The sequence below is a fragment of the Magnolia sinica genome, chromosome 16 (genome assembly GCF_029962835.1).
Source record: "Magnolia sinica isolate HGM2019 chromosome 16, MsV1, whole genome shotgun sequence".
Lineage (NCBI taxonomy): Eukaryota > Viridiplantae > Streptophyta > Magnoliopsida > Magnoliales > Magnoliaceae > Magnolia > Magnolia sinica.
The window spans coordinates 23,521,571-23,549,023 of record NC_080588.1 but is presented as its reverse complement, the minus strand read 5'-3'; the positions used below and the strand labels follow the sequence as shown (position 1 = coordinate 23,549,023).

The following is a 27,453-nucleotide window of genomic DNA, read 5'->3' as shown; positions in this document are numbered from 1 at the left end:
CCGTACATTCGTAGCAGAGAAGGATGCCTAATCATTACTTCTTTATCACCGAGGCCTTTACTCAGAATCTCTAATCACAGACCTATCACACGAGTTACCCAAATTAGGAAATTATGGACTCCCTAGCTCATTGTGGTCCTACGGTGATTCTGAGATATTTGGTGGCGACTCCAACTCCAATCATACCATCTACCAGCAAACATCATCACCATCTCACAACAAAAGGAGCACTCATTGTACGCATATATCCACGAGTTCATCCCCATGAAGATTGGGAAAGTCACAATTTTACTGTCACGGGCTGGCTTCTTCACATTCAGGCTTTCTGTGAAGCAAACTGGCCCCAGACTCTGATCCACGTTCTACCACCAACTTTCAGCACCTTCGTTAGAGGGAACCTTATTTATCCAAAGAACCAAAAACAGTTCATTATAGCTCACTCTTCTGTAAAGGCTAAGCCCATGGGATATGGTACTCGTGAAATTCTTTGGCTTCAATCTATTTTAGCTGATCTGGTAATTCAAGTTTTAAATCCAACTGTTTTGTGACAATCAAATGGCTATTCACATTGTTTCAAATCCCATTGTCTTCGAAAAGCCAAGCATATTGAATCAATTCACTTTATTCAATAATTTGCTACTGGCGTTATTCTTTTTTACTTATCATCTCTTTGAATGATCACCTTGTGGACATTTTCACCATGGTAGTTTCGTTATCTTATGCTCTACCGACGTAGATATAAGTAATTCCTCCTGTATGAAGATATCAAGGCTAATGTAAGGCTAATGTCTTAAAACAAATCCTGAAAGTGAAAAATCCAGAAGAAAAAAATAAAAATAGAAATTTAAAGAAAAGTTCTCTACGGTATCGACATCAAGAACATTGACAGAACATTGTTAGCTATCGTGACCATAGTTAAAAAACTTGAAAACTCAACTTGATGTCTAGCTGAGTCAGATCAACTCAAAAGACTCAACTGTCTTTAATCGACTCAGCTCAACATTTTAATAATTGAATTTTTATTATTTAATGCATTTAAAACTGTTGAAAACAAGTACAAAAACTAAGACCATACACAACTGGATATAGTATTGCAGTGGTAGCACCTCATTTTCAAAAAGATGGGCTCTTTGAATATTGCAAAAGACCCGACTAGGTTCCACCACTCTGTGAGTTTCCATGAGACTTGGCTTGAAATCCCCCTGAGTCAAGTTGACAAGGTCAAGTTTCAAGTCGACTCACCACGTTTTAGAACTATGATCTTGACTCTCTTATGCTGCTATAGATAAAAGAAAAAATTGTGATTGTCCTGCAAGCAGTTGACATGGATGGCTCAATTGTGATTGTCCTGCAAGCAGCTGACATGGATTGCTCAAATCCAGGCATACAATTGCTGACTGCCTGCATATCCATCGACATTCGCTGCCCGAGTATCAAGTAACTCCACAAATTTGACAAGGCCTGCCCTAACAGGCCCAGTCCAATCACAGCTCAAAATCTGGACCCTAATCTGCAGCAGTAGACTAAACCCATGCCAGGCGTACAATTTCCGACTGCCTGCATATCAAGCGACATTTCCTGCCCCAGTATCAAGTAACTCCCCAAATTTTGACAAGACCCGCCCCAACAGACCCAGCCCAACCACAGTTCAAAATCGGGACCCCAAATTATGATTCCGTGGAATGTTGTCCATCTATAACCATATCATGCTCAAATAGATTATTATTTTATTTTCACATACATACAATGGATGGCTCAAATGTTTAAATACAACTCAGCAGTGTTTCATGAAGGATTACATCCTTAATTTACTGTTTTCCCTTTTTGATACAAAGGCTCATTTGGAAAGATGATGTATTGGAACTCATGGTCCAAAAATAATCAATACACCATCGATACCGTTATCATTTGCCAGATCATGTTCTAGGATTGTGACCATTTGATGCCGTCGTATAACAATGCACTAACTCTCACCTCCTGCTTCCGGAGTTGCTATATCTCAATCTCTGCCTGCTCTTATGAGAAACTCACATGCCCTTTTGGATGGCTAAAAGGAAAATTCCGTTGCCTCGTGCTCTGGGATCTTATAAGAGAATCCTGATTCATCACTGGAACGCCTTTTTATTACACTTGCCCTTTGCAATAACCGAACCAATGTTTGTACGACTTCAGACATCGGAGGGCGAAACTCAGGCTCCGGCTACAACAGGAACCATGAAATACATTGGTTTAGGAATACAACTGTAGTTGCTAGCATTCATACAGATCCAAAGTAAAATCCATGAAAAGAACACAAGTGGAAATTTTTTGAGCTTACCAAAGACAAGAAATGAAATTCAAATTACAACTAAAATAGTTTGCACACACCACCAAAGATGTCATAAACCAGCCTTTGATTTCTCAAATCAGCTACTTTCAGTTTCAGGTTGTCAACATGTGTAACAGCATCTGGACCCACCAGACTCAGGTCCTGTCCGGTTAGGGTCTATGCATCATATTTGAAGTAGAAAGAAATTGGGCCCTTCTTGCTACAACAAGAAGCAAGAGGAGCTTTGGAAGTTATAGCATCTAAAGAATGGCATCTCAAATAGAGGTTGGGACCTGCAGGTGGGCCTAGCTTTCTCGGGTGGAACTAGATTCAAGGTGAGTAATGGCAAGAGGGTTCAATTCTGGGACGATGTCAGGATTGAGGATTCTTCCCTTGGCTTGAATCTGGCTGGACCAGACAAAATGCGGACTGGTTCAGCCTGGACCATCCTCGTAGGTTCAGCTTGGTTTTTGGCATAGACCAGCTAAGACTGGACCTTGTTCAGCCGAGATGCGATGAACTGACAAGAAACTATCCCAGAACAACTCGGTTTGGTCTAAACCAGTGGTTTGATTGATAGAACTGGTCAGTTGGGTAACTGCATCCTGCATGGCACATAAGGGCCTTGTACAAAAGATTCCTCTCTACAATATTTTCGCAAAAAGAAAAACAAGGTGGGGGGGTGGGGGGTGTGGAATTGCACATTGATCTTCAATCTTTGAAATCGCGTAGGTAGGAATTGCACATTGATCTTCAATCTTTGAAATCGCGTAGGTATCTAACTCTAATACCACTGTTGCACAAAAGATCCTGATGTTGTTTGTTTTCAGGAAACAAAGGTTCCTCAGTTCAAAGACTACCTTATGCAGTCGCTGTGGAAGGAAAGGGATGCTAAGTTCATAACTCTGGACGTCGTCGGAAGTTCGGGCAGGATCCTCATTGCTTGGAAATCCTCCAAATGGGATCTCATCTATTCCAATGCTACCTCTTTCTCCTTGTCTATAATTCTAAAAGATAAGTTTTCTTCTTTTCAGTGCTTGCTGATCGCTGTTTATGGGCCTAACAATGATTCCCTCAGGAATGATTTTCGGGAAGAACTTTCACAGGTTAGAGCATCCTTCTCGGGGCCTTCGTGTGTGGTGGGCGATTTCAATATTACCCGCTTCTCGGAGGATCATTCTACGAGGAAAAAACCAACTGCCGCTATGTTGGGTTTCTCTGAATGGATCCAAAAGGAGCAGCTTATTGATCTGCCTCCCCTGGGCGCCAGATTCACCTGGTCCAATGGCCGGGTCAATCCTATCCTCTCCCGTCTAGACAGATTCCTTGTCTCAACGGAGTGGATTCAAGCTTTTCCTGCTATCCAACAATTCGCAATGCCTCGCACTACATCGCATCACTGTCCGCTTCTCTTATCTGAGGAAGATCTTAATTGGGGGCCGAAACCTTTTACATTTAACTCAGCTTGGCTCCGTACTAAGGGTCTTCACTAGAAGATCATCGACTGGTGGCAGTCTTTCAAAGTGGAAGGATTCGCTGGCCACCGTCTTCTTTGTAAACTCAGACTTCTCAAGGCTAATCTCAAGGAATGGAGGCGGGAAGTATCATAGAAGAGGGAGGCTGAAATCGATTGGCTCCAATCAGATCTTCAGCGGCTGGATGCGGAAGCCGAATTAGGTCTGTTATCTAAAGATTTGATGCAAAGGCGCATATCAATTATCCAGGAGCTTTCAATTATAGCCCAGGAAGAGGAAGCTTCGTGGAAGATAAAATCCAGAGCTCAATGGATTGCGGAGGGGGATAAAAACACCAAGTTTTTTCACACCATGGCCAATATGCATTATCGATCGAAGGCCATTCTAAGTATTCTCGACAACGGAAAATTAGTGGAGGATAGAAAAGAGATAGCTACTCTTGCCATAGATCATTTCAAACATCTCCTGTCTGCTGATAAATGGGTTCGACCGAAACTAGATAATATTTCGTTCAGCTGCTTGCAGCCTGCTGATGTTGATCTATTGGAAGCTCCCTTCTTGGAAGATGAGGTTAAGGCGGCAATTGAGGCTCTGGGTGCTGACAAGTCACCTGGTCCAGATGGCTTCCCAATTTGTTTTACCAGCATTTCTGGGCAACGGTTCGTCTCGATGTTCTGGCCTTTATTCAGGAATTTCATGGCAGAGGCAGACTTTCGAAGGGACTAGGCGCGACTTTCATCTCGCTCATCCCAAAGGTGGTGGGGGCAGCCTCGTTTGCTGAGTTTAGGCCCATTAGTCTGATAGGGAGTCCTTATAAAATTCTTGCGAAAGTCTTATCTTCTCGCCTTTCAAAAGTTATCGGAGCTCTCATTTCTAGCAATCAGAACGCTTTTATCAAAGGTAGACAGATTATGGATGGAGCCCTAATTGCCAACGAAGTTCTTCATTCATGTCATAAGTCCAAAGCAAAAGCTGTTTTCTGCAAACTAGACATTGCCAAGGCGTACGATCATGTAGATTGGGACTTCCTCCTTTATATGCTAATGCGGATGGGTTTTGGCATCAAATGGAGAAGGTGGATCGCTGAGTGCATTGGTTCGGCCCATTTTTCTGTCATTCTCAATGGCTCCCCATCAGGTTTCTTCAAAAGTTCGAGGGGTCTCCGGCAAGGAGATCCTCTTTCCCCCAACATATTTCTGATCGTCGCAGAGGTGCTATCCCAAATGCTGAAGAAAGGGCAAGATCAAGGTATTCTTCGTGGTATTTCTTTGCAAGGTTTGGCAGCTCCTCTCACGCATATTCAATTCGCTGATGATACCCTCATTTTCTCAGAGGCCACAAAAGAAAAAATAGAACATCTTTTCATTGTTATCCGATGTTTCGAAGCGGTGTCGGGTCTTACGATTAACTTCAGTAAGTCCAAACTTCTCGGTATTAACGTCCCTCACGACACCTTAAAGAGCTATGCGGGCACAATTGATTGTAGCGTAGACTCTTTTCCAACCTATTTTGTAGGTTTACCCCTTTGCATTGGTCCCCTGCTGAAGTATACGTGGGACAGGGTCATTTCGAAATTCCACAAGTACCTCGCCTCTTGGAAATGCCGGTATTTGTCCCTTGGAGGGAGACTGACTCTGATTAAAGCTGCCCTGTCTTCTCTGCCCTTGTATTTCATGTCGTTGTTTCGCTGTCCGAGATCGGTTCTTCAGAGCATCGATAAAATCAGAAGGGATTTCTTATGGTCAGGGAAAGAGAACCAGAGAAAGTTCCACTTGCTTGAATGGAAAGAGGTGTGTAAAGTGTTCAGAGAGGGAGGTGCAAATGTTAAGAATCTGAAGATAATGAATCAAGCACTGCTGGGGAAATGGTCCTGGAGGTTTGCTTCCGAAAAAGGTGCCTTGTGGTGTTCTTTAGTTAGGGGCAAGTATGGAGTGTTTCAGGGAGGTTGGTGGCCTAATTATTCTTCCTACTATAAGGCTTCCTACATTTGGAGGGGCATCCTAAAAGCTAAAGACCCAGTCAATTCTAATACCCATTATGTGTTGGGAGATGGTGCCTCGATCAGATTCTGGGAAGATATCTGGCACGGTGAAAAAGCTTTCATAGTCCTATTCCCTCCAATATACAACTTAGCGCCGGATAGGAATATCTTCATCAATAGGTGTTACTCCTTCACTTCCGATCAACATGTGTGGGACATTCGATGCATCAGAAATCTTCATCAAAGGGAAGTGGATGAATATTTGGAGCTTCAGAAATATATTGCTGTTTTAAGACCTTTTAGCTCTCAGCTTGATGGGATCGTGTGGCCATTGGAAAAAACAGCGTCCTTTTCTGTTAAATCCCTCTACGCTTCAATTGATTCAGTGATGCTGATTAGAGCTGAAGTCTCTCCTTTCCTTTGGAAATATCAGGCTCCCCCTAAGCATCTCTGTTTTGGGTGGCTGGCGAGTCGTAACAGAATATTAACAATAGACAATCTGATGAAGAGAGGAATGCAGTTAGTCAAAATCTGTTTATGTTGTATGTGCCAAGCCGAATCCGTTAATCATCTTCTTGTTCACTGCCCCTTCATCACTTATATTCTCAATGATTTCTGTCAGCTCTTCTCGATTCAATGGTGCGTCCCTGAATCAGCTGTGAAGATGTTGGCTGATTGGCATGGTTTTAAGCTACGAAAATCTTATATGACAATCTGGCGCATGTCTATTCTAGCCATTTGGTGGGCTATTTGGGAGGAAAGGAATGAAAGGTGTTTTAATGATCGATCCTCATCAGCTAGGTTTGTTGGGGCTAAGGCTAAAAAATGGGTGATTGAATGGGCTATCAATGTAAATACTTTAAAAGGGGTTGATCTCTCGTTTCTAGGTGGCTAGGTGTTCGCTGCTATCTCAGCAATCTGTTTCCTTTCTTTCTCCTTTTTTTCTTCTTTGTTTTGCTTCTCTTCTTTCAATATATCTGCAGTTATCTTTTAAAAAATAAATAAAAAAAATTTAAAAAAAAAAAAAAAAAAGACATGATGAGGAAGTGTATAGACATACATGCAGCTAGAAATACAATTTTATTTGAACCAAGAAGTAAAGATGTAAGATAGGGCAGTTCAATGATTCATAATCTAAGTACCAAGGGAAGGAAAGACGCCTCATATCCAGTGATATAGGTGGTCACTGTGTGTAGATAAGCCTTCATCAAAGAACAACACTGTGAAGAAGTGGCCCACACCTTCCTACTTTCCTCTGCATCTTTCTCCTCTCCCCTCTCATGTAGATGAGTAGTGTTTTCAGGTTCGAGATTGATAGGTAATCCCCCATCTTATGTACATACAGAGATGGGGGAGAGGTTGTACAGCAGCCTAAGGGAACCTTATCATGTAAGGGTCGTGCGGCCCACCCACTTGAGGGTAGGCAAGTTGGCCTGCAGTGATTAGTATCTTCACATGAAAAAGCAAACCTCCAAGGCTCACAAGTTCAATCCTTCATGCAGTTAGGGATGTTTTTGGAGCCATCTTCAACAATTAGAGGGCTAGAGGATGAATCAGAAAATATACTGAAACCTCAATGAAGCGCTTTTAGATCAGCTTTAATCGAGTTACTCCAATCAGGCCCGAGTGGGACAATTAGATGCACTTGTTCCAATTGTGTTGAATTTCATCTCAGTGCTGCTAAAGGTGCACAGGAGCATTAGTTTCTGTAATATGTATGTCCAGCAGATACATTAGGAATCTGAACATACACATTTCCCTAAATGTAAATGATGAGGCCTGATGAAAGGGCACTTGAGCATTAATCTATTTGTATCAACAATACTATCAGGAGAAAAATATTAAATAGTTTATATATATGTGTGTGTGTGTGTGTGTGTGTGTGTGTGTGTGTGGCTTTGCAATTTAGAGCCCATCAAATGTCCTGGTTTAGGCTAGATAAGAGACCAAGTTGTCAAGATAGACCAATTAACAAAAGTTCTTTTTACCATCTTTACAAAGTAAGACCAAGAATAAGTGGGCATCTTGAAAAATGATAGAATGTTATCTATCTAAGCTGCATATGAATGTATTACTGAATTTTGAAATAGAAATCAGCAGTGTCACCCACAAAGATTACATAGAACATGTTCACTTCAAATTCATCAATTATTTCCATGATGAAAATTTCATATTTTAAACTTCTTGAACTTTCATAAAATATTTTCAGTGCCACTGATTGCAGATCAATGTATTGCTGAAATTTGAAATAAAAATCATCAGTCACATCCACAAAGATTACATAGATCATGTTCACTTCAAATCTATCAATTATTTCCATAATAAAATTTTCATATTTTAAATGGATAATGCACACAATGCTTGCCACTGATGGGAAGGGAGAGGAAATAAGAGAACAGGAATAAATCATTTGGAGCTGTACCTGAACACATAACGCAATGATGTCGGCGAAACGTGACAGAGACTTTGCAGGGTAGATGCCATTTAAGGCAGGATCAACCATCTTTGCTAAGGCATCGATATCATGAAGCTGAGGAGCAGCCCACCGTACAAGGGACTGTTCTGATCTTATCCTTGAACTAGACAATCAAAATTCATGGAGGGAGAAAATTAATGTCAAGAGCAATAAAAGAAAAAAGGAACAAATTCAGGACAGAAAACAAGATCAAGATACTTTGGAGAAGAATATACCTGTCCAGTGGCTTCCGGCCTGTCAACAGCTCTAACATCACTACTCCAAAGCTGTACACATCACTCTTTACAGTGTAAAGTCCAGACATAGCAAATTCAGGAGCACTGTAGCCAAATGAACCTACCATCTGAGTTGAAATCTGTTAAAGACATGTTCAGCAAAAATTAGACAAAAACCATTGAGAGAGGGGAACACTCTCATCAACATAAGAATAACATTCATGGCTTAACGATTTGAGTTCTTCCAATCCCTCACAAGTGTACAGGCAGTCAATCACATGTGCAGAGATGCACTCATGTGCAGAAATCAAGCTATCTATCAAGTAGGCCCTATCATATACATATCCTGGACCAAAACTCAGGTCAATCAATTTATCAGGTGGACCATGGTGTAGGAAACAATCAGAACACTAAATTAGCCGTACATTTGTTTCATATGCTGTAGACCACCTGATGAGTGGACCAGCCTGACTTTTGGGCCAAGGCATCTACATGCCGCACCTACCCGATGGACGGCTTGGATGCCATCAAATGTGCCCAGTTGGCATGTGCACAGGCGCGAAGATTGGCTGGGTTATTCACACATGTTAGATTAGCAAAGCTCTAACCAGTTACCTGTCTCTCAGTGTTAGGAGTTAGGGCAGCTAGCCCACAGTCGGACAAATGGGGGTTAAGGTCTTCATCGAGTAAAATGTTTGCTGACTTGAGGTTTCTATGTACAACAGAAGGCAGGCACACCTCATGCAAGTATCTGACAGAGGTGAGGACAGTTAAGAATGAGTAAAATACAAAACCAACTCAAATTGAGATACCAAACACTGCATCATATACTTACTCTAGAGCCCTAGCAGTGCCAAGTGCTATCTTAACACGTGCATTCCATGTCAGTGCCTTGCTGCTATCATCAACAAAGTGCAACATATCATGAAGGGTCCCATTTTCAATATATTCATAAACCAGAAGGCGCTGACCATGCTCTGCACAATAGCCTAGCAGCGAAGTAATGTTTGGGTGCCTCAGGCGCGACATGTTCGAAACAGCTTCAAGGAAATCATCTTCTTCCTGCAGGGTAAGTGCCGCACTGTCGATCTTCTTAACAGCCAGAACCTATATGAAGCAAAACATACCAATCACTTGTTAAAGCTAGTTAGATATTGTCCATAATCACTTAAAGATAAAAAATAAGGGGAGAAAATGAAATTCCGAATGATTTGATTTCAGTCTGAAAATCGATGTTGAACATGCCTAGCCAATTTTAACACAGACTTACCCAACTATCAGACCTAGACGAATCAGAGAGAAGAGACCATGGTATCAAAAAACAGTTACTTTACGGCCATATCGGCTTTTGCGTAAAGGAAATGGTCAACCCTGTTACATGATATAGGGGTGAGTCAGACCGTCATGAAAGAAGGGCCAAATTGGCAGGTATCGATCAATACGGCTGTTGCAAGCTACTACAGCCATTATAGAAGTTTTTACTTTCAATATTTTCTTGTTTTTCCACTTCTTTATTAATTTCAACTGGGAAGGGAAATTGAAAAGATATCTTAAACTAGAGAATTGGATTCAAGAACTGAAGTGGAGTGGACCATTTTGGAAAATATCAGACCATTTTTTTTTGGATTTGCAGGAAGAGATCTCTTGGTGTATGTTGTTTGTAGATGACATGTTTTTTTATTGAGAAGATTGGGGAGGGTGTAAACACAAAGCTTGATTAATGGAGGGCTGTTTTAGTATGTAAAGGATTTAAAATTAATCAGACTAAAACTGAGTATGTGAAGTGCAATGTTAGTGACATTAGGAGTCAGAACGAGGAATTAGTTAAGACTACTGACCAAGAAGTTTTCCAAAATAACCACTTTGATATCTTGGGTCGATAATTCATGAGAGTGGAGAGAATGGGGATGTTGCCCATAGAATCCAAGCAAATCCAAGTGGGGTGGAAGAAATGGAGATGTGCCTTTGAAGTTTTATGTAATCATCACGTACTACGAAAATTTATAGGAGGGCTATAAGACTAGCCATGATTTATGGGACAGAATTTTGGGCAGTTAAGGAACATGTTCAAAGGATGAGTGCAGCTGAATGAGGATGTTGAGATGGATCAGTGACAACTAACAAGACAAGGATAGAATTAGAAATAAACGCATTCAAGGGAATTCAGGAGTAGTAACAATAGGTAATATGATTAGGGAAATTAGATGGTTTGGTCATGTGCACCGGAGACCGAGAACCATGACAATTAGGAGTGAGTTAGTACAAGTTGAAGGCTCTAAAAGGGCAAGGAGAAGGCCCAAAGGGACATGGATGGAGGTAGTAAGAAAAGACTTGATGATCTATGGTCTAACTGAAGGTATGGCCTTTGGTAGAGTGGAATGGCAGAATAGGCTTCATGTACCCGACCCCAATTAATTGGGATAAGGCTAAGACAATGATGAGATTCATGTACCCGACCCCAATTAATTGGGATAAGGCTAAGACGATGATGACTGATCTCTCTCTCTCTCTCTCTCTCTCTCTCTCTCTCTCTCTCTCTCTCTCATCCACCAAATCACGCTTGATTAGTTTTCAATTAGGGCGTATTAGGTCAACTTTCGGCAAGTCAAGCTATCACTGCCAAACAGACAGCACTCTTACTGCAGAATGGCCTGTTACACTATCAAACACATTTCCAAAACCTAAAAGGAAAAAAATAATAATAATAATAATCACATATCTGCGATCCTAACTTTTTATAAGTATGCTAATAATTTTTAGCTTTTTTCTAAATAAAAAGTTATTGCCCATTTTAGGGCCGTGGCCATATCAGCCATCCAGTTGGCCAAATATGCCAGCGCAATACCTTGAAAAAAACCAGAGAATGAATGAAAATTGAAAGCCAACTAAGCTGACTAATTATGGGGCGAGATGGAAGCAAAAGTTGGTAGGCTCAAATATTGTCACAGTACATGCAAAATAAATATTCCAAGAGAAATCAATTTGATGAAGAACAGCGCTGCCCAAATCATACAAATCCAGCTAATCCTTTCAGCAAGCCAATTAGACAAGCAACACGATCCAAGTTTAGTTCGAAGTAAAATGGTGGCAGTGTTGGCCGAATCTTAGTCAAAACACAGTTCCAAAACAGTTATCCAGACATGGAGACAAAGGGAAGAGATGAGAGAACATATATGATCCTCTAGAATCCTTTATTTCTAACGAAAATCATCTACAAGAGATAACTTCGAATTAACTAAAATAAAATCAGAAAAGATACACCATTATCTCCAAGGATATGGTACACGACATAACCATTAATATATGTGTACTCTCACACTCAAATATATTGCAACGTACAGACATCAAGGACTGTATATTCTAACACTCCCCCTCAAGCTTGAGCATGTATATCATGCATGCCCATCTTGCCGATGAATCCAGGAGCTGTGGGAGACGCCTACTGTACTTTCAATGACTCCTATGATGTGAAGCATTGGCATGTCTGATGGCTACCAGGATTTAACGACACTTCCGTGGGCTGGGATTTGAATCGTAGGCTCTTCCGGTGGCAAAGACTGATCAATGGCTCTTCTAGTGGCAAAGATTGATCAATGGCTCTTCTGGTGGCTCAACAATGATCCGACAGCAATTGTGATGGTACTAGTTCTTACTAAAAGCCCAAGAGATCTGAATTATAGTAGTTTTCTAATGATTTAGCAGTAATGAAGGGTGATGATGTAGCGATGACTAGCAGATTGGTGAAAAGATCCATCAACAGTTGGTGCCCAAATAGGGCTCTGAAGTTGCACTGAGAGAGGTGCATCACGAGACCACGCAATGAGAAAACTGCTGTAAGGATTGTAAAGGGAGTGGACCTTGTATGATGATGATGACTGTAAATTGGACCCCGTATGATGATGATGACTGTAAATATATTCCTCCATCATCATGCAGGGTCTAAGAAGAGAGATGGATGGATAGTACACTCTCAAAACAGAAAAGAAGAATCAGCCAAGAGGCCCTCATACCATGTAGAATAGGGAGGGGGAGAGAACATATCTGCTCCTCTGAAATCCTTTATTTTTAGTGATAATCAGCTACAAGACCTCATTAAAAATTTTTAAAAAAAAATAAAAAAAAATTCACAAACAATACACCATTATCTCCAATGATGTGGTGACCCATGGCCATTGAATATGCGTACCCACTCAAACATACTACAATGGATATAAATCGAAGACTGTATACTCTAACAAGGCAAATCTCACTCAAGTTTTATTTAGCAGTTGCTACTCAGCACATAATTATGAGATTGGGAATAAATTGCATGATCAAAAGTGATGCAATCAAGACATCCATCCATTGGATCAGTCCAAGATGGGTCTTAACAGATGAACAATTGAAGATCTAACCGTCTGAGTGTAGATCGGGTGTAGATCAGGGCTGTCTAAGGGTCCTGAGCAAAGATCAAATCATGCAAGTTGAGAGCCAGTCATTGTTTAATGACCAATCCATTCATATTGAGGAAATGGACCATTCAAAAGTCTAGATTGTAAACTTTGACCATATTGGCAATCCATATTAGATGATGGAAGATTTGGATCATATCCATGCTTTGATGATCATATCTATGGTCTGGTTGGATTGTAGGGCCTACAGTGCTAATTGGATGGCCTTGATTGATCGCATGTGTGACATACCTCTAGATTAAAGAGGTTTAAGCAATGTGTCAGTTGTCATTATCTCGTGCACTGGTAGTTGAAATTAGATATTAGAAGTTCGTAGATTTGAACTCTTTTTGGGTCCATTCTTCTTTATCCTCTATGAATTTGTTGAACATGGCTAGGATTAGGATAAGTAGAGCTGTACAGAACTCTATCTAGCATATATTATAGTTGTAACATGATCTATTTAAATCCATCTATCAACATGTATGGAATATTATGATGATTGAATTAATAAAAGTCGAGCTTAGCATATGTTTGCTCGTTTGGTATAAGAGATGAGGGGTTTTATGCATGTGAATGCTAGCATGGCAGCTAGTAGGCTGCTGATAATCCTCCCAGTCCTTGATCTTTATATTTTTGACAGTAGTTTCCGTTTTCAATGCTGAAATTTCAGATAGAGATCTGTTTAGACATACCTAGATAACCAAAGGAACTTGCAGCATCTAAAAGCTAACAACATGGAATCCAAAAGGTTTGTGCATGGAAACTGAAACCAAGAGAAAAGAGAACACCTGGTAAAGATGAGAAATTCAAGGGGAATGCTAAAGGGAAACAAGTTTTGAGTTTTCAAAACTTGTTTCCTCAGAGATACATGGCCCGCCCCCTTCCCCTTGCGAGTTCCCTTGTTCTTCTATTTACCCTACTTGCTTGCACTTTCCTTGTGTCTCCCTCCAGACAACCCATTGTTCAAGAAACCAAATCAGAATCATGTTGCAGGTGTTTCCTCATGTAAACCGATCTTCTCATTCAACCAACTTTACTTGCCATTTATTTCCATACTATACAAAAAGCTGCTTTGATGGAAAGGAAGCTGGTTAGCTCATTGAATTCATCTCCAACCAATTTTCCTTGGATGAATTCCATCTCAAACGATTCAATTTCATCACAATACCTCCATAGGAACTATTTTCGTTGAGAGGTATTGTGTTTTCTTTCTTTCTTTCTTTTTTATCTTTTATCTTTCTTTTCTTTTTTTCTTTTTTTTTTTTTCTTTTTTTTTTTTTTTTTAAAGAAAAGAAAAAAGAGGTAACAACAACTTTTATTGAAAACACACCAAAAGGCGAGAAAGAATACAAGAAAAACAAAAAAGACCCCAAAACCAGCCCAGGCTGGAGTTACATAAGTTGACCATTTGGAAGGAAGGCCTTTGATTCTACAAACGGCTTCCTCCACCGAAAAATATTCATTGCAAAAACAACAAGCATTTCTTGACCCCCAGAAAACCCACATGACAGCCATAATATGGAGCATCCATATGAGTTTTCCAGATTTCCCATTTCCTCCCCTGTGACAAGCCCAAAGGAGATCCTCCACATATTTCGACATAACCCACAATGCCGAATAGAGCAAAAAAATAGTCTCAGATCTTCATCACAAACGGGCAGTGAATAAAGAGATGATCAATTGATTCCACATCTTGCTTGCACATCAAACATATGTTTGGCAGAATGAGGGATCTTCTTTGAAGGTTGTCGATGGTTAGGATCCTCTTTCTAGCCACCAACCAAATAAAAACTGCAGCACTGGGAGGGGCACCATAAAACCAATGATGGAAAGGATGAGCAGGGTCTCAATGATTACTGGGTGCGGCAATCATATTGTATAGCGATTTTATTGAAAACTTGCCCGATTGGTGAGAGGTATTGTGTTCACCAATGTAGATAATAAAAAAATGTATTTGAAACTCAAGTGCATTATATGGATAGAGATTTCAGTAAACAACATGACTGCGAATTTCAAAACCTGCAAGTGGAAATTTGAGTACCTTCCCATTATTTAACTCTGCCCTGTAAACCCGGCCAAGAGAACCTTCACCAACAAGGCATTCCTGGCTAAAGCTGTTTGTCACTGTTTGAAGAGAAGCAACAGAGTATGATGCTGCAGTAATAGGGGCCCTAGGTCTTTTCCCAGAACCATTTTTTACATGTACCCTCTCACCCATCAATTTTTCTGATGGTGGAGGTTTCAAACTCGTTATGGGACTCACGCTTTTCGCCCTCTGTTCTTGCATCTCTCTGTTGGTGGCTACAAAAGAAACAGAATGCATAACATGAAGTCAAGGTGCTTGAAAATGACCTTTCATCATACGAAACACAAGAAATTGTGAGCACACACAAATATATAAGTTATAGTGCTCCTAGTTGCAACGATTCACTTGGACAGTCCAATCAAACAGAACTGTCTATTAAATCCAGAACAGATTTCATGGACTACCATGCAAAAAACACACTGATTGGATGAAAACCAATCCATCCTTGATTTTACCTTATTTTCTATATCCGTCCCTTTTCCAAGCAATGGATGGGATGGCTACAATTGCCCGACAAATTGTCTAGGGTCCCAATGCATCTCCCTCCCTCCTCCCGACAAGCACATGTATATAGAAAAGCATAAGCGCGCGCAGACACAAAAACACGCACATTGACACGTGCATGCGCGCGTGCACGAACACACAAGCATGAATCAAAGCAATCACTTCCTCTTATTCTACATATTGATCATTTTGAACTATAGAAAACTTTTCAGTGGAATATTCACATTATGCATAATATCTTGACTCTCAATACTTACAGGTCTATATAACATAGAAAAGTAGGATGTCCATGACATATGTGTGGGATAAACCAAATCCTCACACACACGAGCATGCATATGCAAAAGCGCACGAAGACACATGGGCACACACACACACACGTGCACACAGATCTATGTAGGGTTTTGCTAACATCCATACCTTCATGGGGACGATAGTGTCAAAGCTTTTAAATGACACATGCAATGACCAATCTACGATCTAAATTGTTCATTCATTCATACAACTAGGAGCAAGCCATAGTGCAAAAATCACACTAATCGGATGATACTAAACATCCAATTAATATATGGAAGGTGGACTATCAAGATTGACTAGATCAAAATATGCTGAATCATTATCCTGAATGGCTGAGCCTGAAACATCCATCTGGTAGATCCCACATTGTATTTTTAATGATTCCAAAGCACTTGGGTTTATCAATGGTTCATATAAAATAAAATAAAATAAATAAATAAAATTTTTTTTTTAAAGACAATTATAACAAATTAGCCACATTCAAAGGGTTAGGTGATGCAGGACAATTAACCACTTGCTCTAAAGGCTCGAACTGTTAGAGTATGACGAATTAATCCTTTTATCTCATAGCCCAGGCCCCACATCTCATGAGTTAGGACCTCGGCCGAAACCCTCCTCGTGGGCCCCAAATCACATGGGTACCGCATCACATGAGCCGCCCACCGCGAGTGTCCTCGCATCCCACAGGCTATCCCACTCAAGCCTGGTGTGAAATGCGAATTAATCACCCCCAGTGAGGAGTCTCGAACACGAGACCTCCCCCGTGGGCCCCGCCCACCCCGAGTGTGCCCCTGCATCTTATAAGCGACCCCGCTCGAGCCCGGTGTGAAAATGCCCCTACATTAATCACCCCTGGTGAGGAGTCTCAAACACGAGACCTCCCGCTTTGATACCAAATTTGATCCAAGACAATTAACCACTTGCTCTACAAGCCCGAACTGTTAGAGTATGGTGAATTAATCCCTTTATCTCATAGCCCAAGCCCCACATCTCATGGGTTAGGACCTCGGCCGAACCCCCCCTCATGGGCCCCAAATCACATGGGTACCGCATCACACGGGCTGCCCACCCCGAGTGTGTACCCGCATCCCACAGGCTACCCCATTCAAGCTCGGTGTGAAATGCCCATTAATCACCCCTGGTGAGGGGTCTCGAACACGAGACCTTCCCCGTGTGCCCCGCCCACCCCGAGTGTGCCCTTGCATCCCACAGGCGACCCCACTCGAGCCCGGTGTGAAAATGCCCCTGCATTATTAGGATCATCCAATCCGCATGATTCTTGCACAATGGCTTGCTAAATAGTGTCACTACATAGCATGTGCCGTATGCTATGTAGCGTAGCATAATCTACACGCCATGTAGCGTGCGCTATAGGCTATGTTGCTTGCAGCATACACTACACCATACACAAGTTTTTACATTAAAAATAAAAAATAAAAAATTAAAGTTTTATAAGTTGGACTTTCACGTTAATTTGACTACTGATTTAAAATGCTGGTGGCCTATCTTCACACATGACAATGATGTAGAGCTATCCAGACCATCTAAATAATGGGTCTTATTGTCAATGGAGAATATCTTTGTATGTACCCCCATCAAACAATCTTTAACCATCTATATAAGGGCCTCCACATATATGGCTGAAGATTTATGAGTATTCTAAATGGTGTAAAACTCACATTGAATCAAAATGTTTTAAAACTGAAGGGTTTCGAAAATGCTCTTTTGAAAACCTAATACTCGACCGCAAGCACCCCTTTTTCCCCCAAACTTCATATTCCTAATTCTCTTAATCCCAGGAACCATCGGAGACCAAATTTTAGGGCATTGATTGGTCCTGTGAGAAGATCCTATGGCAGAAGTTTCATAGGCATTGGAGCCCAAACAAAGGAGAAGTTCGAGATTTCCCATTTGAAGTTTGTATAGTTGTGGAGCTAAAGAATTGAGTTTTTTGGATTGATTTACAGCTAAATACAGGTATTTCTCTTACTCTTTATCTCATTTAATAACTTTTATTTTATTTTGATTGATTTAATATTGTTTTAGGGTGCATTTTGATTTTATTTTCCTTTTTTTTTTTTCCAATTTTTGCGAGACTGGTTCTATGCAACATTGTAGAATAAGGTTATTCTACAACCATTTGTTGCGTGCCGCCCTCTGTGGTGTATGGCATGGAGTCTAACCTGTCCAATTCATCATGTGAACCACCACTCTCCAGTAGTGTTTTTCAATGGCCATGAATGGTTTTTGTCTTTCCAATGGTGTGTATTATGTAGTGTACCATGTGATGATAGCTGTGAAAAAATGAAGCCTTTTTTTATTATTATAATTTATTTGCTATTTTTTATGTTTATTCTTACTATTTATCATATTTTTCTTAATATTTTAATTGAAAAATAAAAGTATTGTCTAGCTTATGCTACTCACTATCAAGGGTTGAACACTACGCAATACGCTACATGCGATTTAAAACACTACTCCCAATGGTACTATTGAATGGACCCCCTCGATTGATTATTGGGCGTCCTACGTGTCATTTAAAAGGCTTGGGGACTTTGCTAACATCTCCATAAAGGTGGGGAAGTGATGAAAGCCCATCCTAGAGTAAGGCCCATCAAGTGATTATTTTGGGCCGTTTGTTGCAAGATTTGGGGCCTACATGTCAAAGATCACATTTACCATTTTTAGAAAATATGATTGAAAAGTTTAGGGGGCACTAGATTTATTTTTGTTATTTTAGGCCAAATCTTTGTAGGTAGGATTGTAATTATCTTAAATAAATTATAGATTGATTTAAAATTAATTAACATTGATTTGAAATCAATTTAATACTTGGGGGATCTTCATTAAAGATGCATTCGGATTGTCTTCAGTTCAGGGTCTATGAAAAGGGAGAGGGACGGGGTACGGGGTAGGGCATTCCACTTTTCCTAAGTTCGTGAATTTTCTTAATCATTTGTAAGATCATCCAAACGAAATGATTCTGAGGAAACAGGGGCAAATCAAAAGTGGGTCTCACAGTGTGGACAATCTAAACTGATGATTAAATCTTTCTATATAATCCATATGGATCAGTCATTTTATTAACCATTTATCAAATTACTAGGATCATTTGATCAAAGTAGTAGTTGAAACATACACAAATCCGTGGGGCCCATACGATGGATGGTCCATATTAAAATTGGAACCATTCTCTTTGGATAGTGTTGTTACTCATCATCAATCAGATGGTTAGGATCATCATATCAAAGTAATCCATGAGAGAGATTAGAGATCTGAGGTGGCATTCACAGCAATGGCTTGTCAAGGTCGTTGGTTTGTTTTCTTACCATGCTCAATCCAGACCATGCATTTTACTTCTCATTGAAATGATGGTTAGGACTGTCCACTTAAAGTGACTGTCAAGAGGTATTTGCAAATCCAAGGTGGGGTTAGGACTGTCCCCTCAAAATTGATCATTGGACCATTTCCATTACAATTGATCTGGAGCGTCCACTTTATTGTACATCAATCGGATGTTAGGATTATCTAATCAAAGTGATTCTTGACAGACTGACAATTCAAGTTGGGGGCATGAAAAGAGCAGTCCATGTCCCCCATTGGAACAGTTTGCCATAATTGATTTGTCTGCCCATTTTATTGACAATTGAGCAGACAGTAAAGATTGTCTGATTGCAATTATTCTTAAGAGATAGGGCATTCCTAAGTGGGGCTCACAAGGAGGATGAACCATTCTTGATCACTCAATTCTAATTGATATGGACTGTCCATTCCACTAGCTGCCAGTTGGACACTTAGGATCATTGATCACAGGTGATTATCAAAAGATATGGGCAATCTAAAGTGGGACCAACATGCTGCATGGTCCAGATTGGTTATTTGACTCATTTTTCAGATATTCAATCAGAACCGTACGTTATGGTGGGTGCTGTGATCCGATGGTTATGATTGTGAAATCAAAATGATCATCGAGATGGATGTGCAATCAAAGTTGGGTCCCACACAATGGACAATTCAGATCCATGATTGGACTTCTGTATTATTACTGATTTAGACAGTTGATGGCCATTGATTGTATGTTCTGGATCATCCAATCAAGTTATTCTTAAAGAACATGAAATATTTTATTTTACTTTTTCTCACACAATACAAATCTGTTAAGCCAATCCAAACAGTATAACTGCTAAACCATGATTTCAATAAGGAACAACCAAACTGGAAAAGTAATAAATTTCCAATATCAAGCAGGTGCCAATTAGTGAACTCGCTAATTCCTAATTCTATACATACAAATGTCTATATTTTTCAATTGGCAGAATTTCGGCACAGAACCCAAATGTTCCACCAGGATCAATATATTTTCTAACACAAAATAGTTTCATACCCAACAGTTTCAGAGTACCATAAACGAGAATAATTATTGCATAACCAATATAACTCTACTGGAACGAGACTGACATAACGAGCCTGTACTTGCACTTTGACACAAGGAAAATTCCAGAGAAATAAGTTCAATGATTTTTTATTTTTTTAACGATCCTTAAAATGATTAAATCAAGATACATTTTAGGCAAAACCAACCACCACCAAGGTGCAACCATTTACAAGAAAAATAAGAGTAATAGGGCATAGTGAACTGTCAGTGGTGCCTAACTGCCTTTGCTGATGAAGCGATCAATAGTACCAGAAAACATTCTTCAATCTATGATCTATCATCAAGTTCAGAGAGGACTACTTGATCTATCAACTAAACAAAGTCAAAGGAAAACACTGTTCCGTCTTTCCTTCGAATCTCTAGCTCATAATGCTTGTGTAAAATGTTTGTCAGAATCCAACATTTGCAGAGAAACAATTTTTAGAGGAAACTAACAACCTAACATGAGAACTTAAGATCCGGACCAAAAAAAAAAAAACAAAGAAGAAGTCATTTCTCTCAATGGAAAAGAATTAGGATTTTAAAAGAGGCTTCAGAATAAGCAATAACTACCTGTCCCGACTGGAAGAGATCCCAAAGAACCTTGTGTTTTATCTTCCTTCTCATCTTTAACCTTGGAATATTTCCAAAAGCAAAAGAAAAGAGCAAGTAATGCACATACAGCCAAAACAGAACCCACAACAATGCCAACTATAGCTCCTGTTGTCAGACTTTTCTTGCTATCATGACGATCTGGACGGAAGGCTTCGCCATTCGATCCCCGAGGTGTATTTGTGGGTATGCCGCTATGGTTACGATTATTATGGGATCGATTTGGAGGAGGCGGGGTATATGGTGGAGGAGGAGGAGCAGGGCCATTGTCGAAGGAATTTCCCCCCAATCTGAGTAACTCTAAGAGCAAAGTTAGAAAGAATGCATAGTGTAGAACAAAACAAAAAGAGGAATAACAGCAATGGGCCATGTTAACAGCTTACTGAAGATTTGGGATCAAATTAAATTCCTTTGGAATCCACCCAGTGAAATGGTTATTTGCAATATTTCTGTTGGGAAGGGGGAAAAAAGAAGTGTTAGGGTACAGTCAGCCAAAGTTTAAAATCCTAACATGAGAAAATGAAATGCTTACAGATCATCTATAGGCAGATTGGCAAGTACATTAACTGGACCAGTCAACTGATTGCTTTGCAAATAGCTGCCACAAATTTCATCCTTCCAAATCATAACACTTTAAAAAATAGTGCAGAAAAATATGCACCCAAATTGCTAAGAATCTTACATTCTCAGTCCACTTACAGAGTAGAAAGGTTTGACAAGGAGCTAAAAGAATTTGGAAGGTCACCGGACAAGTTGTTGAAAGACAGATCCCTGCCATGGCTCACAATCATCATATTCTAGACAAAACATTAAAATCCTCTGAACCAAAAGCGAACAAAAAAAGGGAAGTTGCTAAGAGCAGTTTGCTTTTTCATGTAATAAGACAACAAAATTTGTCACAGGAACCTGATGGATCATGAAGATGAGATTGAACTAGAGATGTAGAGTCCCATATATTTAACAGTAAAGCTCAAAATTCAAGTATATCCTCCAATAAATCTCCAATCAATTCAATAACAGCAAGGAAATTGGAAATAAAAGAAAGTAGGGTTTAAGATAACTATGTGGAATTGCTCCACAAGGAACCCCTAAGGCATCACACCAAAGGGTATAAAGAAGAATTACACTTTTTTTTTTTGGTTTTTTTTTTGGATGGGGGGGGGGGTGAGTAAGAGAATGCACTTGTACCCCTCGAAAAAAAAAAAAACAAAACAAAAATCAAAAACAAAAACAAAAACAAAAGAGGAGAGAATGCACTTGTGTCACACCATATTATGTATTCCTGCAGTATACCACACCATATTGTAAATTTTCAGGTTAATGGGATCCAAATAACATTGTCAAAGGAGATGGTCAACAGCACTCTCTTTTTGTCTCAGATCTTTTCCATTTCCTCTCTCTCCCTCTTCTTTCATTCTCCGCTACAATGGACTCGAACAAGAGAGAGAGACAGAGAGAGAGAGAGAGAGAGAGAGATCTTACACCTTATTTCTCCCATATTCCTTGCCAAATTCTCCTATTATAATGAAAAAGAAAAGGGAATAACCCAAAAAAGAAACAAACACTACAGTCTAAAGATACTAAAATTGCTCTCTCTATACCAAATTCTGCATGATCCATAAGGCCAACCACTTGGGTGCTCATCATAATAGTTGGTGTAGCATATGATCATACTCCTGCTGCCTTGGCATGGCTAGACATGGGACACACACACCCATGAAGGTCTAGATTATGGCTCGTGTTCACAAGCATGGTACACTTTTTAATTTAGAAAATATCCTAAATAAGCACAAATTAGAAAAGTTCCATGGTTGATTAACAACAGATGGAAGTAGAAAAGCCATCGCGTGGGGGAGGGGGGGAGGTGTGCTGTAATGGTAATGGTGGCAGTATCGGCTACCACCATTTCTGTTACATTAGAAACCATTACGATCTTTTTTATTCTTGAAAAAAACCTGAAAGAGGAAAGCTGTATCAGCCCCGTAACGGACCGTTACAGGGCCATTATTAAAAAATAAAAACAAAAAAGCTGAAAGAAAAAACCCCTGTATTAGCCCCATAATGGGTCTTTTTTTTTAACAGCCATTGCAGCCCCATAATACGTAACGATTGGCACCAATTACCCAATGTTGTCGAATCGCATATGCGATCATGTGCGATCGCATATGCGACCGCGTATTTTTTTAATTTTTTTTCCGAAAATATATATAGGGAAATTTTCAAAAAAAAAAAATGTGAAATAAAAAAAGAAAAGAAAAGAAAAAAAAAGAAATTAAGGGGAACTTTTCTAAGTTAATAAATAACTAATTTTACATATTTAAATTACATTTGAGAGAGAAAAAATCAATTAAACATCAAGTCATCGACATTCAACAATATAGCTAACAAGAAGTAACAACAAAATCAACAAGCTATTTATTTATTATTGTAGAAAATCAACAAGCTATCTTCCTTGAAACTTAAAAGTGCTTAAATCTTGATCTTCCAACTTTCAAGAGACGCAATGTAGGGGGGAGAGAGAGAAAGAGAGATCACTTGGAAGTAGGAAATACAAGAGGGAGGGAGGGAGATTAAGACCACTTGTAATTAAGAAATGTAAGAAAAGAAGAGATTAAGAGAGTTTTGAAGTGAGAATATTGCAAACGGAGGAGATTTGGAATTCTTTTTATAGGCAAAATGTTTTTTTTTTTTTTTTTTTTGCAAAAAATAAAATAATTTAATGTGCCATAGCCAATATGTGATCGCATATGTTGTATGTGATCACATATGTTGTATGCAATCGCACACATTGCAAATGTGATCGCATATTTTCGCATATGTGGATATTTTCGCATATGCCACATATGCGATCGCATATGTGCCATGATCGCATATGCGCATATGCGGTCGCACATGACAACACTGCCATTACCATTACGTATTGGCCTATACGGCCCTGTAACAATCATTACAACACACCATGTCGTACGTCCCTCTTCGTTAGGCATCCAAATGCCCAATGTGGGCGTCCACACGAATGGGGGTGGGCCCCACATCAAGAGTCAAGCCAAGCATCTTCTTTCTCCTTCTTTAGCATGTGGGTTCTATAGCTTTCTCCTTTGATAATGAGTCATAATCACTTAGATCTTCCATAAATTGCTTGAAATAATAGATCTTGATCTAACCAAATACATAGAAATCCCAGCTAATCCAAGCCATCTATAATGCTAAATACATCAAGATCCAAAAGAAAAAAAAATAAAATTACAACTCGATGGATGTAGAAAATGGTCCTGACAAATGATTCTTTTGCATCTATCTAACACATGTAATTCTTAAATAAATAATAAAATCAAAGTCATCGAATAATCTAATTCCATGAGAACACATAATTCACCATGCCACATCATCCACAAAACTTGCCTCCATGTGCTATAATTAACCATCACTTCAATTTCCTCTATTAGCAATACAATAAATTGAATCTACTGGATCTCCAAATCTATATATCCATTTGGGCTCAAATTTGCTTCAATCTGTTAAGGATGGTACAAGTCATCAAATTATCTAATTCCATGAGAACACATAATTCACCATGCCACCTCATCCACAAATGAAGGAATCCACAAAACTTGCCTCCATGTGTTATAATTAACCATCACTTCAATTTCCTTTGTTAGCAATACGGTAAATTGAATCTACTGGATCTCCCAATCTATATGTCCATTTGGGCCCAAATTTGAAACAAGTTCTGAAGGGAAAACCCTTCAATCTATAAGGATGGAAGCCTAAATGGATACACATCAGAACGATCAGAAAATGGAAAAAATTAACATCTACAATGGGACAGCTCTGAGACCACTTTTATTGGTTGTTTTCAAAAGACATGGAAGCATAAAGATTATGAAAAACTCCATATCACATAATGGATCCCCATGTTGATGGAATCAAAATCAAAACTAAACAAACCAAAGATCAAGATTTACCTGAAGTTCATGTCCCTTGATTGTCAAAGAAGTATGATGGTGATCCTCCAAAGTTCGAGGCCTCTCCACTTCTAATCCACACTATAGGATATAGACCGAAGAAGATAAGAGTCGTCCACTAGTGGACCACATGTGAAACATATGGAAGAGGAGAGGAGAGAGTATTCTCCCTCTTTTCTTCCTTCTTGTCATATTTTTTCTCCTCTCTCTCTCTCTCTCTCTCTCTCTCTCTCTCTCTCTCCATAGCTTGGACATCAAAGGGGGCTTGGACATACCAGGTTTATTAGGAATCCTCTTTTTCTTTGAAGGATATTTATGGCAATCCCCTTGGGGATAGGACCTATTTATAAGGAGGAACTAAGACTCCAAAGTGTTACTATGGTATTTCGTAATGGTAATGGCCATCGCCGTTACCATCACAAAATGAACCGTAACGGCCGTTCAGATCTTCTTCTTTAAAATTTAAAAAAAAAAAAGAAAAAAAAACTATATTGGCCCCATAATGGCCATTACTGATCATTCTTCGATTAAAACTGTTACGACCTCATAACACGTAATGGTTGCCACAATTACTGTTATGTAATGACCATTATGGCCCACCTTGAGTGTTATACCACACATGGTGCTCCTCACTCCTACAAGCTCCGAAATGCTCTAAATCATTAGAAGTCTGTAATCTTGCCCATCCAAGCACCCAAATTGACCAAATCCTTCCACGCTCGGTGGCCACTAGTCTTAGCCCATAAATCTCATGTAAGCCTAAGAGGTAGATCAACAAATCTCAACTATTGGATGTCCCATCAAGCATTGTCAAAACGTTTTAACGGTTAAACAAGAAATTCAACAGTTAACGTTGATTAGTAAACCTTTTGAAAACATTCAAATGCACTGACCAGCTATAAAACACCTAACGTACAGTCCAAACATCAAAATCAGTCCACAATGTGTCCGGGTAAACAAGTGAATCCCATATTAGAGCATGTAGGCTTTAACCACATCCTAATACATGTGCCCGACTACCAAGGTGTGCCGTAACCAGTGTTTGAATTATTGGTATCGCTACAAGTTTCGCTCGCTAGGGATACAGAAACAATATCGATATCGTTGATAATTCGCTAATTACCAGAAATGTGGGGAAACGTGAGGAAAACAGTGGAATTTTCAGTAAAACTTTAGGAGATGTTAAAATGTACATATTTGCATATTTAGAAATTTTTAAAAAAAAAAAAAAATGCATACATAACAACTTGTCATTTAATGGGGCTTTAAAAGCATGTGTTGTTGTAAGAAATCAGTGCAACCATCTCATCCGACCTATTTAATCAGCCAGCCTTTCATCTAAACATCCATCAATATTGTAAAATATCAACAACACATGATATTTCATCAAGAAATCATCAACAATTGGAAAGGAAACGAAAGATTGTGGTCTCAATATTGTGCATGTTGCAATATCGATAATATCGAGATATTATCAATATTATCAATGAGAAATTGAACACTACATACAATCATGTTCCCATGAAAAAAAAATGAAATAAATGTTTTTCTAAAAAATAAAATTTTGATGATATCAATACTTTGGCAATCTTATTGAAATATCGTCGATGCACTTACGATACAAGCATTACCTAGAATTTACATAGTTGAAAAAATCGGCAATACATTGGCAATACAAACGACACCTAGAATTTACATAGTTGAAAATACTGACGATTACATTAGTGATACTGAAACGTTGGCGATATTTAACAATACATTGCTAATACATAGAATTTCTGATACTACCAGTGTTACCGGTATCGCTACCAGTGTTTTCGGTATCGCTGAGCTGAAGATAAAGATAATATCGGAGACAATTCGAACACAGGCCGTAACAGCCACTACATAACGGGAACATGGCAACCATTACCCGTTTAAGGGGTCATAATGGTCATTACAGAAAATCTGACCTATAACGACCGTAACAGCCCCATAATAGTCCGTGATAGGGCCAATACAAGTTTTTTCATTTTAATTTTTTTTTTCAAAAAAAAAAAAAAAAAAAAGGTTGTCACAACCTTATGGGAGTTGTTATGGCCCATATCGTAATGGTAATGGTAGTGGCTGTTATAGCGATCGTTACTGTTATGGAATACCATGCTGACTACACCCGCAAGTCAATCACTACTGTAACCTCGTTGAGTGAGCCAAAGCACATAACACTAGGACCATAAAGTCCCGAGACAACCATGCCTAAGGATTAGCCAAAGCTAGCATATGATCAAGTCAATCTAGTTTGGACATGATGGGCCTTATAAAATAGAGATTCGATCCTATCCTCCAATGTAAGTGTCCAATCAGGCCTAAACAGAAAAACCCACAAACATAATGTACACACTCCCATGTGGGTAAGGGCAACGACTCAAGATGCTTGATGGTTGAGATTGTCCATCCCAACTTGTCATTGGTTTCCATCCCATGGGATGACCACAAAACATGATCAAGGGTAGCCCAAACTAGCTAAAGTGCTCATGGATGTTTAGGGGAACTTGAGGTGAACCATGGCCCAAAACTCCCCCTTGGCTACGATAGCCGTTATTTCCGCTCTCGTGCTCCCCAAGGACAAACAAAAGTAACCCTTTCTGACAAACATATTCACATGTAGGTAATAGGTCCACACAATTAATGAGACAAAATAAAATTCA

General features: G+C 39.5%; 1 protein-coding gene across 3 annotated transcripts in view; it reads right to left on the bottom strand.

The window, feature by feature from the left end:
• Positions 1-1,673: 1,673 nt before the first annotated feature.
• Positions 1,674-27,453, bottom strand: part of LOC131228534 (protein STRUBBELIG-RECEPTOR FAMILY 8) — a 30,714-nt gene continuing 4,934 nt past the window's right edge. For 2 of the 3 annotated variants that reach the window (XM_058224249.1, XM_058224250.1), the window contains 10 exons: positions 21,501-21,572; positions 21,334-21,399; positions 21,185-21,250; positions 20,763-21,091; positions 14,930-15,189; positions 9,291-9,562; positions 9,071-9,206; positions 8,456-8,595; positions 8,187-8,343; positions 1,674-2,200 (listed from right to left, as the gene is read on the bottom strand). In XM_058224249.1, coding sequence (XP_058080232.1) covers positions 2,048-2,200; positions 8,187-8,343; positions 8,456-8,595; positions 9,071-9,206; positions 9,291-9,562; positions 14,930-15,189; positions 20,763-21,091; positions 21,185-21,250; positions 21,334-21,399; positions 21,501-21,572 — 1,651 coding nt within the window. In that variant the 3' untranslated portion in view covers positions 1,674-2,047. The remainder of the gene's footprint in view (positions 2,201-8,186; positions 8,344-8,455; positions 8,596-9,070; positions 9,207-9,290; positions 9,563-14,929; positions 15,190-20,762; positions 21,092-21,184; positions 21,251-21,333; positions 21,400-21,500; positions 21,573-27,453) is intronic. The other variant, XM_058224251.1, reaches the window with a different exon arrangement.